At 50.0% G+C, this 19,609-nt stretch overlaps 1 protein-coding gene across 1 annotated transcript; it reads left to right on the forward strand.

Annotated features, from left to right (window-relative positions):
- Positions 1-14,302: 14,302 nt before the first annotated feature.
- LOC309584130 (polyunsaturated fatty acid lipoxygenase ALOX8-like) lies at positions 14,303-19,348 on the forward strand (the record flags this gene model as incomplete). The annotated part of the gene is made up of 14 exons (XM_082300070.1): positions 14,303-14,522; positions 14,989-15,155; positions 15,550-15,748; positions 15,821-15,902; positions 15,997-16,119; positions 16,217-16,320; positions 16,430-16,752; positions 16,828-17,031; positions 17,166-17,252; positions 17,799-17,926; positions 18,003-18,124; positions 18,217-18,317; positions 18,783-18,953; positions 19,169-19,348. The coding sequence occupies 14 exons, from the start codon at positions 14,303-14,305 to the stop codon at positions 19,346-19,348; spliced, it is 2,211 nt and encodes a 736-aa protein (XP_082156196.1).
- Positions 19,349-19,609: the final 261 nt, after the last annotated feature.

A 19,609-nucleotide genomic window follows, 5' to 3' on the forward strand; every position in this document is an offset into this window, starting at 1 on the left:
TGGGTGATGAGTGGTCCATTTCTGCTGATGGATGGGCCATCTCTGGTTCCCCGAACAGTTATTTTTAGTTCCCGGAATGTCCAATTCCTTATCAGATGAGATGTAGCTACCAGAAGGTGGTGATCAAGTCCTCATGGTGTGAATGTCCCAGTGATAAGATCCAACCCCACCTAGGTGGAATCCTCACTTATTGGTTACATCTGTGAGAGAACTTCTTTTAGTGTTGTGAAATTTTTCTCTCAGCCAGGCTGGTGGAGGGATTTTAAAACTCTGTCTCTGCATGGTCTACATTTCAGTTTTATACATAATAGCACGAATTACATACTTTATTTATAACAGCACACCACGTTTTAACATCAGACTGCTCCAAGCTGCACCCTCCCTACCATTCAGCAAAGTAACTAATGTGAAACAATATCCCCTCCCCCTGGGTGCCAAAGAGGGTATCAAGCCAGTGATACAGGAGCTACGACAACAAGCAGTAATACTTAATACTCATTCTCCTTTCAATTCTCCAGTGTGGCCAGTGCCAAAGCCTAATGGGAAGTGGAGGCTGACAATAGATTCTCATAGGCTAAATGCTAACACAGACCCTCTTACAGCAGCAGTCCCAAATCTGGCAGAATTAATAACATTGATTCAAGAAAAGGCTCATTCAATCATGGCACCTAGAGATGTCAAAGACATGGTTTTTATGATACCTTTACAGCCAGAAGATATGGACCGTTTTGCTTTCGCGTGGCAAGGACAGCAACACACTTTCACTAGGCTTCCCCAAGGGTACAAACATTCCCCCATCCTGGCTCATCACGCTTTAGCCCAAGAGTTAGAAAAAATACCCAAAGCTGACAATGAGGCTGTTCATCAATACATTGATGATATCCTTGTGGGAGGAGATGAAATAGAAGAAGTGAGAGATAGCAAACAGAAAATAACCTCCCACTTAGAAAGCCTTGATTTGCAAATTCCCTCAGAAAAATCCAAAACCCTTCACATGAAGTGAAATTGTTGGGAATTTGGTGGAAAGGAGGTATGACATGTATCCCACCTGATACCCTAACCTCTTTAGATTAGATTAAAATGCCTAAATCCAAAAAAGATCTCCAACATGCTTTAGGATTACTAGTGTTCTGGAGAAAACACATCCCAGATTTTTCCATAATTGCCAGACCTCTTTATAACTTGTTAAGAAAAGGGGTAAAATGGGAATGGACTGCTTCTCAAGAAGAAGCACTGCAATTGTTGATTTTTGAAGCAACAGCTCACCAAGCCCTGGGCCCTATTCATCCTACAGATGCTTTTCAGGTGGAATGGGGATTTGCCTCCTCAGGGTTGTCAGTACCACTAGTGCAAAAAACCCCTCTGAATAAATATGCATGGGTAGCCCTAGGGAGAGAGCATCGGATACATACACACTGGATAATTCCATCATTCTAATTTTCTGCTTGCCACCATCTTCAGTGTCAGTCTTTTGTGTCCACTGTCACAGTGGTGACCCCAACATGATAGGGTCGTGACTGCAGACCTGAGAGCCCCGGCAGTGGAGCCCAGTCTAGCAGTACAAGGCGGAGGGTAAGAGCCTGAAAGTTTGGATGATTTACGAAAGCAGGAGACACCAGACCCCAGGTGAGCGACTGGGAACATAGACATGGGGGCTCAAATGTCAGAAGAAGAAAAATCTATTTTGAAAATTCTGCTGTGAATATTACAAAAGGGAGGCACCAAACATGAGGAGCGAGCGCTACGAACCTTGCTCATTTGGTGCAGAAGAAATGGGGTGAGAGCAGATGTACAGACCGCCTCTTTTGTCGAAATGTGGGAGGAAGCAGGGCAGGCGTTATGGGAGGCAGCTACAAAGGGAGACTGTGCATCGCTCCTTATCGCAACATCTGGTGCTCGAATGATGGGATCTCAGGCTACGGTGCGGAGGAGGACTGCAACCGACCAGCAGTGAAGCCCCGCAGATCCAGAACAATGGGATGTCAGATTGCAATGAAGACATGGACTGCTACTCACCCTTACGACCCTGGACCCCTCAACTGCAAGCAGGACGCAGAGCTCAGACCCTGCTACAACAACAGGGGACTTTTTTGAGGACCACAATCTGACGGAGAGCAAGATGCCAGCACAGCCTATAAGGTTAGGTCAGTGGCGTTCACTGGACGAAAAACCACGAGACTATGAGTATCCTGGGAGTGGGGAGGTGTCCCGGGAGCGTGGACGCAGCTTAAAGATATTGCAGCACATTCTCCACATAGGAGCAACTTTCATTATGGGTTAAAAAACCCTGTAACTGTTTCCTAAATGAGAATGGCTTTGATGTTAAAAAAACTCCTGTGCGTACCTGCTACAGGGACTGCTAGGAATGCTACCCATGTGACAGACACCCCCCCCCTTTTCTGGGCCCTCCAGACTCTGTGGGCTACACAGCCCCCTCGCCAAGAGCTACTTGGAAGTGAAGGGATAAGGTAACCTACAAGAAGACCATACGTTTACATTCCATTTCATAGTTAGGAAAACTTCTATCTCGTTTTGAGCTTTTGGGAAACACTTAATTTGTCCTAAACTCAGTGTCTTTATGAATGCAAATTACTCGTGTTAAAAAATAATGTTTTACTGCATCTCAGGATCATTTCTGATTTTTGTTAAAAGTTGCTTTGTATTTTCAGTGGGATGTGGGTTCTGACAGGATTGTTTGTTGGAAAGATTTGAGGCTAGTGATATGAATGTAGTGCCCTTCATGTCAGTAGAATTAGGTAATTCCTTGCTTTGAGGCAGTTTTGCAAGGTCCAAAATTCTTCAACAGAAATGCCTATATATTGCATGATTGGTACAACTTGTCATGGAAGATGTATACTGCCTTTCTAAGAATTTTGATTTTAAAATGTCTAATTGGACTGAATTAATACTGGTTCTTTGCTCAGTTACAATGATGTTAGCTGTTACCACAAAAATTAGAAACTTGTACACTTGGAAAAATATTTACAATCTCGGTGCCCTCAGAGCATAACTTACCTTTATGCAGCCCCTCAGCAATTAACTCTAAAGCCTGATGTCAAAACCTTGAATGATTTACAAGAGTTACTGGGAGCAGTTAGCTGGGTGAGGCCCATGGTAAGTTTAGCCACTCATCAATCGAGCACTCCTTTCCTCACTCCCCCATCAATGTTATCTTCAGGAGCTATTCCAGTTAAAGATGTAGTTGCCTCACAAGTCCCCACTGTAAAGGCAGGCAAGGCTTCGCTTGCTTTTTTGCCCCACAGCTTTCATAAGGTAATTTTATTGTGAATATTCCGCCATGAAAAAACATGCGACAGCGTTTCAAATTGGTACAGCGATTTAGTGGTTCAAGTGCAGTTATTCTTCCTTTCCACTCATAAATTGAAATTGGACTTGATATTAAAACAGTTTAAGTACAGTCATGGACCAGAATATTGACTACAAGTGACACCACCTTACAGAACAGACTTGCCCAATGTGTATGTGTTATCTGCTCAGTGGCTGAGTTTGTAATATTCTCTGTTCTTATGGGAAAAGGATCACAGTGGAGTAAACAGTAGCACATTCCTTCAGAATTACCTGAAACTGTGGCTTTGTAGCTGTTTATGTGTACGTGTTAGTCTTACACACCCACTGACCTAACAGAGCTACATGTGCAAAACTCAAGGCAGTATTATATGACTAGGTCCTTGGTATTTTATCCTTACGTATTCATATCCCATTACCTTTAATAGTCCAAGATCAAATCTATTGTACTGACAATCACAAAAGGCTGTCTTACCATCTGCAAACTGAGCAGGTTTTAAGTCCAATTTGCTAATATATATACTGTTACAATTTTTCTGAGTAAAGCTGCACCTTAAAAGACCCTAGCAAACTTATGCTTATGCCTGAAAACTACTGAAAGACATACAGTGTTGTCATTTTTGGGGGGTACAGCTGCAAATTGGAAAATCCTTTAAACTTGTGCTTATACCAGAAAAGTCCTGACTGTGAAAGGATATTTTCAATAATGTTTATATCTACCATGAGCTATTCTCACAACTAAATTGTGTAAAATCACAACGTATTTGCCACACCTTTGTAATCTCTCCAGTAAATCCATGTTGCTGCTATTTCATTTACGAATCAGTTGTTTCTTGCTTATTGTTCATTGATGTGTAACTGTTGTATGATAAATTTTTGGTAGCTTTCTTGTAATGATAGAGTCAAGATGAGTTAAATTCTGTTGCATCTGAAACATTTAAAGGAACACTCTCAACTCTGACTTTAGTTTTGTTAAATTTAAGTGATGTTAATTTTAAGTTCTGTTAAGTTTAAGTTCTGTAAAATTTAAGTGATGTTAGGTTTAAGTTCTGTTAATTTGAAGTTCTGTTACATTTTGGTTCTGTTAAGATTTGGTTCTGTTAGATTTTAGTTCTGTTAGGCTTAAGTTCTGTTGAGTTTAATTTCTGACAAGTTTAAGTGCTGCTAAGTTTCGAGTTTAAGTGTGTTCAGTTTAAGTTCTGTTATTTTAATTTCTGTTAAGTTATATTCAAGTTAATTTTTGTTCAGTTTCAGTGATGTTAACTTTAAGTTCTGTTTTGTTTACTTTCTGTTATGTTTAAGTAACATTAAGTTTGAGTGAAGTTAAAATTCGATGGGTATAAGAGCTCTGTATTGCTCAATTAAGATGATTATTCATAACAATCTTTGCTGTTTTATCTTTCATAGGTAGCAGAGAAGGATGAGTAACAATTCCAGGTTATGGATATTATTAATTGTAAGCTGCTTAGTGCTTTCTTTCTTGCTTTTATTTTGCTTTATTGTCATACATACATAGATGTGTGGAGAAATATGCTCTCAATTTCTTAGATCATTTGCTGTTGCTGTATTAATGATTCTGAATATGTTCTTAATGTCATACAGTGAATTCACTTTTTATAAAGGGCATTATCCATAAGATATTATTTGATGTTATACATATGCATTTCTTTGGTTGTTTGCAGTTTGTTCATGGTACCATTGACTACTTAGCTAAAGATAAATGACAAATCCAGCTCCTTTACAGACTTTCACATACCATTGTGTAGCTATCTGCAAGACATGTATCTATATAGGAAACTTTCCCAGCTGCTATTAATAAAGGCTTGTTTGTAGGGTATGTTAGGGAAACCTTTCCAGTTAAGGCCTTGGCTCTGGCCAAGCCCTGGCCCTAGCTGATCGGGAGGTATGCCAACAGACCCAGGTGTTTCTGCACTAAACATGTAATCAGGTCACTTTGACTTGCCAATTTGGGCTCCTAACAGCTGGACCCCCTTTCAAAGTACACTTGGAAGCCTTGCCCAGGAAGGTTTCTCCAGGTCCTCATTGTGAACCGGGACTCACCAGCTACTGCAGACTCTGGGTGATGGTACAGTATTTAGGCAATTGAGGGTGTATCATTCTAAATCACTATCCTTTTGTCATGTGCTGTGGATTACATGTATTACCTTGCTTATTTTGCTCAGTGTGAGTTTATTGTTTTCTTACCTATATTGTCTTGCTTTTATGTTGCTTTCATGTTCATAGCGAGTGACGCGCATGTTATCAAAAAAAACCCGGAAACAAAGAAGGAGGAATATGGCTCCTCAGGAACATTTAGATAATACAGTACTTACACTAAAGTTTTTGAAAGCAGATCGTTAATTTTGATCCCCAGCAGAGCAATACCAGTCTGAAGATTTGCATGTGTGGAACCAATTTCTAAAAGGTTTTACGTAAGAATCCACAATTGAGTGTGCAATGGCAAGGCCCAGCTGATTTACTAACTAGGGGGAGAATGTACACATGTGTTTTATTGCCAACAGGTCTAACGTGGTTACCTGCTCAACTGGACAAGCATCAATCGCCTCCAAGAAAATGAGACCAGTGAGAGGCAAAATGACCCAATCACCATCCAGCCCTCATGGCCAAGGCAGGAGCAGGAGTAGGGCTGCCAGGAACATGGCTGTGCCTAGAGGCTTACAGAGGCAGCCTGCCAACAGAGGCCTTGCATCCCACTGCAGCTAGCATCGTGCCATTGTGTTCCTGCTGACCTTCTTCAGCTATTCCCTGTTCCATGCTTCCAGAAAGGCATTTGTAACGTTAAAGTCAGAATTTCCAGCTAATGGACTCCCTCCTGCCTAAACAGCAGGGCCCCTGAGCCTCAGCCATATGAGCTTTGAAACAGTAGCCACTTACTGCCAAGTGCAGAAGAAGAAGCTGCTCTCTCTCTGGGGACATCGGACACTATCTTTTTGTTTTCCTATGCTGTGGGTCTCTTTGTAAGTGGCATGGTTGTTCTTGATGGGTTTTTATTGATTGTGATCTGTATTTCATGTACCTTATCCTGTGACAAGCAGATGACCAGTAACAGTCTTAATAAGATAAGGGCTTTACAGGTGCAGACTGTTTTGGCATTAGCGTACATGAACCCTTGCCATAAAAAACAAAGAAAGGGGGAGATGTGGTGTATAGGTAAAACCTTATAAAATGAAGGCCTTGTTACCTTTGTAAAATCATGGCTTGGGCCTGTTACTTCGGCTAAGTAGAGAAGGACTGTGGGAAAGAGACATAGCTGTACTGGGGGTAGAAAAACATGCTGCTTGACCATCACGTGCTTACATCATGGTGTCTGGTGGTTGGTTGAATTATGCTTGTTACGTTTTAAAACTATGGAAACAGATAACGGGCTAAGTGCTTAAAAAGGCTGGGTTTTTGCAATGAAGTGCTGATGCTTGCCACCATCTTCAGTGTCAGTCTTTTGTGTCCACCATCAACCACCCACCTGATCAGCTCAGACAGCGGAGCTGTGTGCACTTGTGAGAGCCTGTGAATTGTACTGGGACAAGAGAGTGAATGTTTATACTGATTCTCAACAGGCATATGGGGTGATACGTGCATTTGGGAAACTGTGGGAAGAAAGAGGTTTATTAACCTGCAGGGGAAAAACGTTCGCTCATGAGAGCTTCATCTCTCGCCTATTGGAGGTGGTGAATTTACCAAAAAGGGAGGCAATTCTACATGTCAGGGGACACCAGGCAGGGTGCTCAGGGGAGGCAAGAGGGAACCGACTGGCTGATGAGGAGGCTCGGAAAGCTGCACTGTTGCCAGAGATCTCAGAGATCCTCCCCTTGCTCCCAGTAACTGCACCGCTGCCAGAGGAACTGTCTCTTCCACCAGAGGAGCTTGAGATAATTAAAGAGTGGGGCAGAGGAAGGAGGGGATAATTGGTTTATTGGGATGGTAAAGAGTGGATACCAAAAGCTCTGGCCTTACAGTTATTAAAACAACTCCATGAAGGGATCCATTGCCAAGGACTGGCAGAAGCCTTCCTCAAAATGTACACTGCTGTGGGTCTTCTTACTCTGGCAAAGCAAGCTATTGAGGGGTGTTCGATTTGTGCTGAAACAAATCACAGGGTCATAAAGAAAATTGCCAGGGGAGGGAGGCCTTGGGCTGTACGTCCCTTCCAGAGATGCCAGGTGGATTTTACCAAAAAGCCCTGAGTGGGAAGGTTTAAATATTTTCTGGGGTGGCCAGAAGCATTTCCAGCTGTTTCGGCAACTGCAGGATCAGTTATTAAAGTATGTTTGGAACAAATAATTCCAAGATATGGGATTGTGGAAGCAATAGACTCAGATAAGGGAACTCATTTTACAGGAAAAATTCTTCAGAGGGTTATGGCTGCTTTAGGAACACAGTGGAACCTCCAAACCCCCTGGCACCCCCAGAGTTCGGGCTGGGTTGAAAGAATGAATGGGGAAATAAAGAAACATCTTCTGAAGCTGCTGAGAGAAACCAAGATACCATGGGTATGGCTCTTGCCACTGGCTTTAGCAAGAATAAGGGCCAGACCCAGGGGAGATACTCAATTATCTCCCTTTGAACTGATGTTTGGAATTCCTTACCCTTGTAACTCTCAACCCAGTGGGGGGGTATGTATATTTAAAATAGTGTGTGGCCTGGATACTGTCTCTTGTGAAATCTCATTGACAGGAAGCTCAGCTGGCACAGACCCCACCTTTGGACTTTGCTGCTTGTAACATCCAACCAGGAGATTGAGTCCTAGTTAAGGAGTAGAAAGAAGCGCCAGTGGTGGTGAAATGGCGTGGCCCATTCCAAGTGTCACTGACAACAGAAACAGCCATCAAGACAGCTGAACACAGGTGAACCCCTCACCCTTGAGTCAAGGTCTCTGAAGCCTCAGAGATTTGCACATCTCAGCTGGAGGAGAAGGCCGGGAGGCCGTGACTGACACACTGCAGGAGTGGGCCGGAGCAGCAGCCAGTGCTTTGACATCGGGGGAAGCCCCGTGTGCCTACCCACAGACCATCTGCTGAAATAGTCTGTGTGGGCATCCCTCCTCTAGAATCTCCACTCACTGAGGGGCTAATACTTGTCACTGTTTTCTTTGTGTTAAGCTGTTTCTGTGCCTTCACTTGCCACAGCTGGTGCAGAAAACGTGAAACTGAAAATTAGATTAGGAGATTGGATTACACCATAAGAATGTTTTTTCTAATAATCTTACCTTTATATTGTCAGTTAGGTTTGGGCCAGAGGTGGGGAAATAATTTTTTAGTCTTAGGAGAAGAAGTAGCAAAAACCTTGAACCTTAGCAATTGTTGGGTCTGAGGAGGACTGGAAGGATCTGAAAACTGGCCATGGGTGGCCAGCCCGGTCAAACCTAAATGGTGGGTCAGCACCCTGAGTGAGGTCCATAGTGGAACGGGATTTTGGAGTGAAGAATAAAGTCCATGGCGACTTCATTCTATTGAAAGAGGCGCTTATTGTCTAAGTAGAACAGGTGTACACGTGGGAAAAAGCATTTGTGACTGGACTTCATCTTTTGGTTTATCTATTAGCAGAAGAAGGGGGAGTGTGTAGAAAATTAAATGACTCAAACTGCTGTTTCAAATAGGTGACAATGGAAAAGTAGTGAAACAAATAACAAAAAGAATAAGAAAATCAGCTCGTGTACCGGTCCAAACATGGAAAGGATGGGAATGGGACATGTTTTCGTGGTCACCTGGTGGACTATGGGTTAAACAAATGCTTTTTTCCCTCTTATATGCTGTAGCAACTTTAATCTTTTTACCATGCATGATTCCTTGCTCGGTGCAACTTATTCAACATGGGATCGAGGGGATGCAGGCAGAAGCCATGCCTACAGATCCAGAGATGGCTACAAAAGGATAGAAGATGATGTCACTACAAATACCTGCAAAACCAAGAAAGACCCAGGAACAGAAAATTAAGCCAAAGATAACTACAGTTTGTAAAGACAATTATTAAAAATAAAAGAGGAGGGATTGAAAGGAATGAGAGACTTGTCTTTACAAACAAGCTCTGGGCCTGCTGGTTGATGAAAGTAGCACTGAGAGATTCCACTGATTGATGAATGGAAAGAAAGAGATTTGTCTTTATAAGCAAAATGTAGGTTGCTGATAAATGAAATTGTATATTGAGAGATGAAAGAAACAATGGGAAGAACCATAAATTCCATAAGAATTTTAAAAAATAAAGGGGGGTTATACATTAGAAGAGAGTCTTAGGTATTAGGCATTTCGGGAAGTCTGTACCTCACCAGTACCTCAGCCAATGGGGAAAGAGAGAGGAAAAAGCAGTCGGGAAATTGGGATAAAAAGGAGGCTGCGCCCTCCAAAAATCTGAGAGACCCCAGGGGAAATGCCCCATGGCCTCTCCCTTTATTTGAATAAAGTAACAGGACTCCTCTGTTTCCTTTTTGGACATAAACCTCTGGTGTTTGTGGATTAATTTTCCTGACAGCTAGGTTAGAGCTGTTGAACTGTCAGTGGGAATGCAAACACCAAGCTGTTGAGCTTTTTGTTCCTGGTAGCTTTAATGTGTCAGCAGTCCCTGGTGCCATTCCCTTTGTATCCTGATTCTGTGGGAATGAAGTATTAGGATGGTAATTAGAGCTGAGAAGGAAAGTGTTGATAGCAGAGGTATGCTGGAAGTTTTATGGGTGCAGTTGAAGTTGTAGGCAGCAAGAGCTTTCTCGGCTGGCACTGTTGTGAGCTCTGTTTTTGCCAGATGGTTTCAAGTTGGTGGGCAGAATCTGTGAGAGGGAAAAGATTTGTTAGGGCAGAGGAGTTCGCGTTGCCGTTTGAGACTATTGCAAAGAAGAGTCTGCTCTTGGAAAGGGAAGATGAGGGAAATCTTTTTGCCCTGATACCGTTGATTTGAGTGCAGGGACGTTTGCAACTTGCCTCTGCCCTTGGGGTGGTTTCGAGCAGCGCCAGGTGCTTGGCCTTCTTCTGCAAGTCGGTAGCGCTATCGTGTGGTTGTTTCCATGAGCGCTGACAGTGCCGGGGAAAAAGCCAAGCGCTTCGCTGGCGCCGCCCCAGTCGTGTGCGAGCAGTTGGTGGAAGAGCTCCGCTGTGCATCCTGCCTCTTGGAAACATAAAAGAAAGTGATTCTGCATCTAAGTGGCAGAGGAATCTTTTCATTGTTGGCTGTGCAGTTTATAGGCTGCAAAAGTAAAGGCAGTTTCAGCACGGCCTCTTCCTTTTAGGACCTTTTCTGTGCGATCAGCTGCTCAACATGTAACTCGCACCCACTGAACTGCATCAAACTCCCTGGAGATGTGCACTTTCCTTCAAGCTCCATGTACCATCTATGTACCTCTCACTCTTATAGATCCCAAACCCCTTCAAAACGTCCAGCAGCTGCTCCCAAAGTAAAAATCCTAGAATAAAAAGCCAGCACTGGCCTTCATAGTCCCTTTGCAGGGGACTCTAGAAACTAGACATAACACACTAGTAATTCACACTTCCCTTCTCAACTATATATAGAGAATCATCACACTCTCTCAAAGTGGCAGAGTCCATCGCTACAGTAAAGCAGACGGAGAGGTGTCAGAACAGAAAGCATTTGCTGACCTTCCCTCTTCCCTGTGAAACCTGATACTTGCAGCAGAATCACTTTCATACACATTCACTGTCACCGAGTCCAAGCAGCTATAACTCACAGAGAAGGAAGTGTCAGGTCAAAAGACGTTTCTAAGAAACATCCTTCTCCTAGAAACATTTAACGTGCGCACAGCATAGTGGGACTACGCACCTTCCTTATCACATACATGGACTGTCCCGTTTTTTACTCTCGCAGCTCTGTTGCCAACATCCAGCAGCTGCTCCCGTCAAATAGGCTCTGGAAGTAAAAGCCAGTACTGGGCTGCACCTTCCCCTTGCTGCACATCAACAACGTCAAACTCACCGGTGCACTTTGTACTTCCCTTCTCTGCTGCATCTACAGTTGTGTTCTCTGCATCTTGGAGCCAAAAGCAAAGTGCAATTGTTTCCACAGAGGGCTGGAAGAGGAATAGGTAGCAGCAGCACAAGTAGCTGCCGTTGAACTTCCCCCTTACGACTGCTAACTTGAATTTGGCAGGCAAATGAGTGGTAGCCACACTCCTCTTGCAGCCTGTATGACACGCACACAAGCCGGGTGCTCTGAGGCTTCGTTCTTCGCCTTTTGTAACATGCCATTTTCCCTTCTCCCAGAGGCACACAGTCATCTACTTCTTGCACAGAGCACGGTGCCGGCAGCAAAGCACCCCAGCACACTGCTTCTGCCGAAACTCGCCTGGGCCATGCTCTTTCCTTCTCAGCACTAGGTAGCACCACATTCTGCCTCTCTTGCAGTCTGAATCTAAACGGAAAGCTTTTCAGCTACATCTTGCACAGAGAACTGTGCCAGGACAACAAGCTTGCCTGGAGCTTGCCCCTGAAACTTGTGGAAACTTGTATTTACACCGCATTCAAGGCACAGTCCTCTTTCCTTTACAACCTGCAAAGCACCATCAGATCGCGGTGCTCTCTGCACGGTCCTTCTCAGCTTGAAGTACCACTGCACATATTAGAGCCTCGCAAGGACCAAAGATGTGGGTACACCTCTCACACACAGAGAACTGTGCCAGGACAAAAACATGTTCTTCATTACCCCTTCTCATCACCCAGACCGTGGTGCTGTGTTCTTATCCTTAACCAATATCCTCCTGCCCCACTTTTCCCAGTCATCCCACCTCTCCCAGGCCCCAGTCCCCTCTTTTCCTTGTCTCTCACTGGACCCCCCTTCCTACCTTTCCCAGACTTCTTTTCCTTCACACCAGGGACTCCTGAACTCCCCTTCCCAGCCATTCCAGGCCTCTCCACCCTGTGACCCTCCTTTCCCTGGACTCTCCATCCCACCTCTCCAAGTCACTGCACCCCTTTTCCTTGACGCTGGGGCTCCCTTGAGACCCTGTGGGCCCTTATCCTGGACCAGTACCTGCCAGCATCCCCTTTCCTGACTATCCCACCTCTTCCCACCCCTATTCTCCCCTTTCCTTGACTCTAGGACTCCTCAGACCCCCCCCCCCCAAAGCTCCCCAGTTTCCCACTCCCTGCCTTTCCTGTTTGTGGTGCTGTCAAAGCCTGGCCCAGGCCTCCCCCAGTTTGTGGTTTTGGGGTATCTGGACAGGACTCCCTTGGAGCAGGGCCAGAACCGAGCCGGAACTTTGGGATTCCTGCACCCGGATGATTGAGTGCCCCTGGCACAGCCATCCCCGACCTGGAAATGCTGCGAGTCTAGCACAACCAGAGCAGGGAGAGTGGGGGGGGGGGCTGGGGGGAATCCATGGGAATGGCAGGATCTGTGGGAATGGGATGAGATCCGTGGGGCTGTGATGAGGATCCATGAGGCTGGGATAGGATCTGTGGGGCTGGGCTGGGAATTCATGGGGCTTGAACAAGGATAGAAAACATAAAGTGGGACAGCCCCTACAGTGCAGGATCCCCAGAATGCTGCCGGGCGGATCTGTGCTGCCTTCCCAGCCCTATCCCGGGTGTTACCACACCTGAGCTCCCTGATGCCGAATCCAATGAGGATGATGATGATGGCAGAAATGACAGACACAGTGACCAACACCACACTGAGATTCCAGCCAGATTCTGGCTCTGGGAAGCACGGGATGGTGAGGAGGTGGAGGAGAAACCCCATCCCGCTGCTCCACATTTCCAAATTCCTCTTTCCCACATTCCCTCTTCCCACATTCTACGTTCCCAGCCTCATGCCGGGAAATGTAGGGAGAACTGGGGGAACATGGGGATTTAGGAGATCTGGGGGTCCCAGACTCAAGGAAAGGGGAGGCTGGGGGTGGGAAGAGGTTGGATGGTCAGGAAAGAGGGTTCAGGGGGGATTGGTGCAGGATAAGGGGATGCACAGGGTACATGTTGCTGGGGAAGATGATTTCAAGGGGGTGCAGGGTCTTGCAGAGGTGGGATGGGGATTCCAGGGGGTTCCTCTGCCCAGGAAAGGGTATCCAGTGGTCCCTAGTTTCAAGGAAAGGGGAGTCATGGGGTGGGGAGACCCGGGATAGCCGGGAATGGATGACCCTGAGGTCCTCAGTGTAAAAGAACAGGAAGTCTGGAGGCTGGCAAAAGCAGGAATGGGGATTCAGGTCCCAGAGCCAAGGAAGAGGGGAAGGCTTGGGGTCTGGTGACGATGGGATGGCCAGGAAAGGGGGCGCCGGGGAGTATTAGTGGATAAGGAGTGCAGGATAAGGGGTCCCGATAAGGGGGTTCGGGGGGGCCTGGTGTGGACAAATTGGTGCAGGGGGTGCCAGTACCAGGGTTGGGGGTGCAGGGGAGTCCCAGTGCACAGGAATGAGGATTCAGAGCAGTCCCAAGGTCAAGGAAATGGGGTGTACAGGGATTGGGAGAGGTGGGATGGGAGGTTCAGCAGGTCCCCAGTGTTGAGCAAAGCAGGTCATGGGCTAGGGAGAGCCAGGACAGCTGGGGAGAGGAGCTAAGGAGGTCCCCGGTGTTAAGGAAAGGGGGGTTGGGGACTGGAAAAGGCACAAATGGGGGTGCAGGGGGTCCCAGGATGAAGGAAAAGGAGGGACTGGGGGCTGGGAGCTGGAGAGCCGGGACGGCCGGGAAAGGGGGTTCAGGATAGTTCTGTGCTGGGAACGGTGGATCAGGCAGTCCTGGTGCTCGGGAATTGCAGATCAGGGGGTCCCAGGGTCAAGGAAAGGTGGGGATAGGGGTGGGCAGAGGCGAGATCTCCAGGGAGGAGGGATCAGGGGTCACCGGTGTTGAGGAAGGGTTTGGGGACTGGGAGAGGCAGGAATGGGGGTCCTGGGGGTGCCAGGTTCAAGGAAAAGGGAGAGGCTGGGGGCTGGGAGAGGTGGGATGGCTGGGAAAGAGGATGGAGGATGGTGCCAGAGCCAGGGGAATGGGGTGCAGGGGGGTCTCGGCGCACAGGAATGTGGGGTTCGGGGGGGGCACGGTTCCCGGGAATGGCGGTTCACGGGGGTGGCGGTGCCGGGGTCCCACTGTCCCCTCGCCGCCCCCAGGAGCGCCCCCGGCCCCAGCGCTGGAGCCATCGCGCGGCTCCGCTGGCCCCGGAGGCGTCTCCGGCCCCGCCACTGGCGCCGCTCTTCCCTGCCCGCCAACGGCAGCTCGCGCTGCTCGTGACTGCGGAGACCCGGCGGGGGCACGGGAAGCTCCCGGCGCACGGTGAGTGCCCCTCTTCAGGCTGGCGGCCAGCCCCAGGGCCATCGCTTGGGTAATGTCCTCACAGCCATCTCCGGGGCCGTTTCTTGGGTGATGTCCCCACAGGCACCCCCAGGACCATCACTTGGGCAATGTCCCCATGGCCGCCCGCAGGACCGTTTCTTGGGTAATGTCCCCATGGCCACCCCCAGGACCGTTTCTTGGGTAATGTCCCCACAGGCACCACCAGGGCCATAATTTGGGTAATGTTTTCACAGCCACCCCCAGGGCGATCGCTTGGGTAATGTCCCCATCGCCACATCCGTTGAGATCAGATGTACTGGATGCTGGCCAGTAGTGGTGATCTGATAACACCTCCCTGAGGAGGAAGGACCTGTCACCGGCTCACACAACGGCCATGGGGGTTGCGACACCCAAATCACCCAAAACAGCAGGTTTGCACCCCACAGCCCCTTACTCTTCTCTGAAGGCATCTCCGGGACATCACTGCAGCTTGTCATGGCCACCTACAAGGTGACAGTGGCAACAGGTGACATGGTGGAAGCTGGGACCAACAACTCCATCTCCATCACCTTGGTGGGCAGCAACGGCGAGAGCCGCCAGACCACCGTTCCCTTCTTGTTCCAGCCAGGGAAGGTGGGGATGGGAATGAGGACACAAGGGGTGGTAGAGCTGTCGTGGGGACATGAGGGGTGGCACTGGCTGTCCCAGGAATGTGAGGGGCTGCATGGACTTTCCTGGGGATACAAGGGGATGGTGGGAAGGGATTTGAGGGAGATGGAGGAAAGGGGTTCCAGGGTCTGGAGGAAAAAACCATTTGGGGAGGATGGTGGGTAGTGGTCAGGGGGGGATTGGAGGAACGGTGCTCTGGGGGGATGGAGGAAAAGGACTTTGGGGGATGGTGGAGGATAAGGGTCCTGGAGGCAATGGAATCAAGTGGGGATGCTTTGAGCCCCTTCTCTCCTGGTGTCCCCTGGTGCCACCACAGGGCATCTGCCCATCCCCCCAGAAGTCATTTCCTCTTCTTCAGGAGAAGAACCTGTCTGTGCACTGTGGGCAGGACTTGGGCCCCATTGTCCTTATCCGCCTGCACAAGTGGCGGCTCTTCTTGGAGGACGCCTGGTTCTGCAAGGACGTCCGGGTGACAGCCCCCAACGGCACCCTGTATCGCTTCCCCTGCTACCAGTGGCTGGAGGGGGTCACCACGGTGGAGGTGCGGGAGGGTGCAGGTAGGACCCACCCTGCCCCCATCCTGCTTTTGATGTCCAGAGCTCCGACTTTTGACACCTCCCTTCTTTCAGGGAAGAAGCTGGTGGATGACAAGCTTCAGATCCTCAAGGAACATCGTCATCGGGAGCTGGCAGCACGGCAGGAGGCTTACCGGTGACAGCAGGGACATGGGGACAAGGCCAACTTTGGCCAGGTGGGCTGGTCAGCAGTGATGCTGACATCTGCTCCCATTTCCCCTGCTCCTCAGGTGGAAGAACTTTGCCCAAGGCTGGCCCCGTTGCCTCAGCGTGGACTCAGTCTTCGAACTTGACTCAAACATCCAGTTTTCCCGCATCAGGGCCACCAACTTCACTGGTTTCCTCATCTTCCAGTAAGCAGTGCCCTGAGGCCAGGGAGGACCTGGGTGATGGCAGGGAAAGGGGCCAGAGAACAGAAGGGGTGTGCTGAGGTCCCCCTCTGCCCTGTAGAGGGGCCTCCCACTTTCTGTCAGGGTTCCTACTGAGACGCACCTCCTGGAACAGCCTGGATGAGATGCGCACCATCTTCTCCCGGACACAGGGCAGGGATATTGGTGGGTGCCTTGCGTACTGTCCCCTGCCCTTCCCCTGCATAACTCAGGGCTTCACAAGATGTCCCTGGAGGGTGGGTAAGTGGGTGCTGATGTCTGACCATCCCCTTAGTCCCTGAGTATGTGGCCAAGCACTGGCAAGAAGATGACTTCTTCGGTTCCCAGTTCCTCAATGGCAACAACCCCATCATCATCCATCGCTGCACCACGCTGCCGCTCAAATTCCCGGTGACACCAGAGATGGTTGCTGGCTCACTGGGGGATGGCACTGACCTGGGCAAGGAGCTGCAAGAAGGTCGGATCTTCATTGTGGACTACAAGGTGCTGGAGGACATCCCGGCTGACACCATTTACGGACGCCAGCAGTACATAGCGGCCCCGCTCTGCCTGCTTCACCAGGGCACTGATGGACTCCTGCGTCCCATCGCCATCCAGGTAGGGATGTCCCACCCCAAACCCTGCCATCAGGAGGATGACAATGGTCCTAGACCACCATGTGGTGTCTCACAGCTCAGCCAAACACCAGGACCCTGCAGCCCCATCTTCCTGCCGAGTGATGATGAGTGGGACTGGCTGTTGGCCAAGACCTGGGTGCGCAACGCCGACTTCTACAGCCACCAGCTCCTCACCCACCTGCTGAGGACTCACCTGTTTGGGGAGGTCTTCGCCATTGCCACTCTGCGCCATCTGCCCACCTGTCACCCCCTCTTCAAGGTAAGGTCCCCCCTCAGGGCCACCCACTGCCCCCCCCGCCCCCAGATCTGAGGGCAGTTATGCCCCACCTGACAGCCCCCCCAGCTCCATGGAGGGGTCCCTGGTCACCTGCCAGGTGTTTGTTCCCCCCTCAGCTCCTCATGCCCCATTTCCACTTCACACTGCACATCAACACCTTGGCTCGCAGTGTCCTCATCAACTCTGGTGGCCTCATTGACAAGGTGAGCCCTGGGACCTGAGAGCACTGGGGCCTATTGGGAGCACTGAGGGCCACTGAATGCTCTGGGGTATTGGGAGGCATGGGGGTGCTGGGGTCTACTGGGGGCACTGGAAGTACCAGATTCTATTTTGGGCACTGGGGTCTCCTGAGAGCTCCGGGGTCTACTGGAAACACTGAAGAGTACTGGGGTGCTACTGGGATCTATGCGGAGTACTGGGGTGTACTGGGAACACTGGGTGTACTGGAATTGCTGGGGAGCACTGTAGTGTACTGGGGGCACTAGGGGACACTGGGAAGCATGAGAGACCTGGGAGACACTAGAGAACATGTGGTGGAGGACACTGGAGAGCACTGGAGTATATTGGAGTACCAGGGGCACTGGGTGTGTAGTTGGAGGACTTGTACCCTGCAAGCAGTGCAGAGTACTGGGGTGTACTGGGAACACTGGAGGACACTGAAGCTGGGCTCTCCTGCCCTCCCCACCCATGGGTGGCCCTCCTCCCAGGGCTCAGGGGTGACCTACGAGGGGCTGCTGCTGGTGGTGCAGCGAGGCCTGGAGCAGGTGACCTACACGTCCCTGTGCCTCCCCGATGACATCCGCCACCGCGGCATGTCCCACGTCCCCAACTACCACTACCGAGATGACGCGATGAGGCTCTGGGAAGCCATTGAGAGGTGAGACTGGCTTCGGGGGATGGAGGGTGGTCCTGGAGTGCTCCAGGATCTCACAATCACCTCATCCTTATGGCAGCTTTGTCACCGGCATTGTGACATTCTACTATGGTGGGGATGCAGCAGTGAGCGGGGACACCGAGCTGCAGGCCTGGGTGATGGACATCTTCACCAATGGCTTCCTGGGCAGGACCTCCTCAGGTAGCACACCTGCAGCTGCCACAGGATGTCCCCAGGGGAGGCAGGGGACAGGCAGATCCCTGACGCTCTTGGCTGTCTCCACCCCCACCCAGGTGTTCCGTCCTCGCTGCAGACCATGGCAGAGCTCATCAAGTTCCTCACCATGGTGATGTTCACCTGCTCGGCACAGCACGCGGCTGTCAACAATGGGCAGGTGGGACATGGGCCAGGGACCCAAAGGATATCCCCATTTGTCCTCGAGCCATGCTGGGGACATGTTCCTCTCCCACTCTTCTGTGTGCAGGAAGGATGTCCCCATCCTGAACAAATGTCTATGCCACACCTCCCTACATGCCAGATGGATGTCCCCATCCATCCTATCTCCATGTTGGAAGGATGTCCTCATCCTACAACCCCATCCAATGTGTCCTCATGCCAGAAGGATGTCCCCATCCATCCCCTCTTCATACTGGAGGAGATGTCGCCCCTCCATCTCCCTTGCTGTGCTGAGATGTCGCCATCTGCCCCCCCTCCCCATGCCAAAGAATGTCCCTACTTGTCTCTTCACTGTTTCAGGGGAATGCCCCCACCTGTCCCCTCACGGTTTTGGGGGGATGTCCCCACCCATCCCCTTGCTCTTTTGGGGGGATGTTCTCTGCAGTGACCTCTCCCCCTGCAGTATGACCTGGGAGCCTTTGTCCCCAACGCCCCATCCTCCATGCGCCACCCACCGCCCTGTGAGAAGGGCCGGGCCTTCCTCCAGCACTTCCTTGACACCATCCCCGAAGTGGCCACCACTGCCAACATCCTGGTGGCCCTCATTCTCCTCAGCTCCCAGCTCAAGGACAGGGTGAGTCTGGCCTCACGGTCCCCATGTGCCCCCCCAAACAGCTCTGTGGGCCCAGGGAACTGCAAGAGGTGTCCACAAGGGTGGGTGTCACCACCTTTGGTGCCACCAAGGTTGGGGGATGGCCACCATTGCTCCACAGCTACCAGGTTGCCAGAGAACCCCCAAATGGCACCAAGGGTTTGAAGCTGAAGGGTCCATGTCCTTGTCCCCTCTAGAGGCTCCTGGGACAGTACCCTGAGGAGTGGTTCACGGAGGCAGAACCCCGGCGGCTCATCCGGGCCTTCCAAGGGCAGCTGGAGGAAATCCGGGACCGGATTGAGGAGAGGAACCACCTGGCTGAGCTGAGATACAACTACCTGAACCCGCTGGAGACGGAGAACAGCATCTCCATCTGAGCATGGGAGCTGCACCCACTCAGCACCCCCAGCACTCCCAGCACCCTGCACCTGGGCACCCCCAGCACCCAGCAGCCCCAGTATCTGGACACCCAGTGCACCCAGCACCTCCAGAACACCCAGCACCCTGCACCTGGGCACCCCCAATACACAGAACCACCAGCATCTGGACATCCAGTACATACAGCACTCCCAGCATCCCTTACATGGCCATCCCCAACACCCTTGTCACCCAGCATCCTGCACTTGGACAATGCCAGC

Source organism: Coloeus monedula (genome assembly GCF_965178545.1).
Source record: "Coloeus monedula genome assembly, chromosome: 36".
NCBI lineage: Eukaryota > Metazoa > Chordata > Aves > Passeriformes > Corvidae > Coloeus > Coloeus monedula.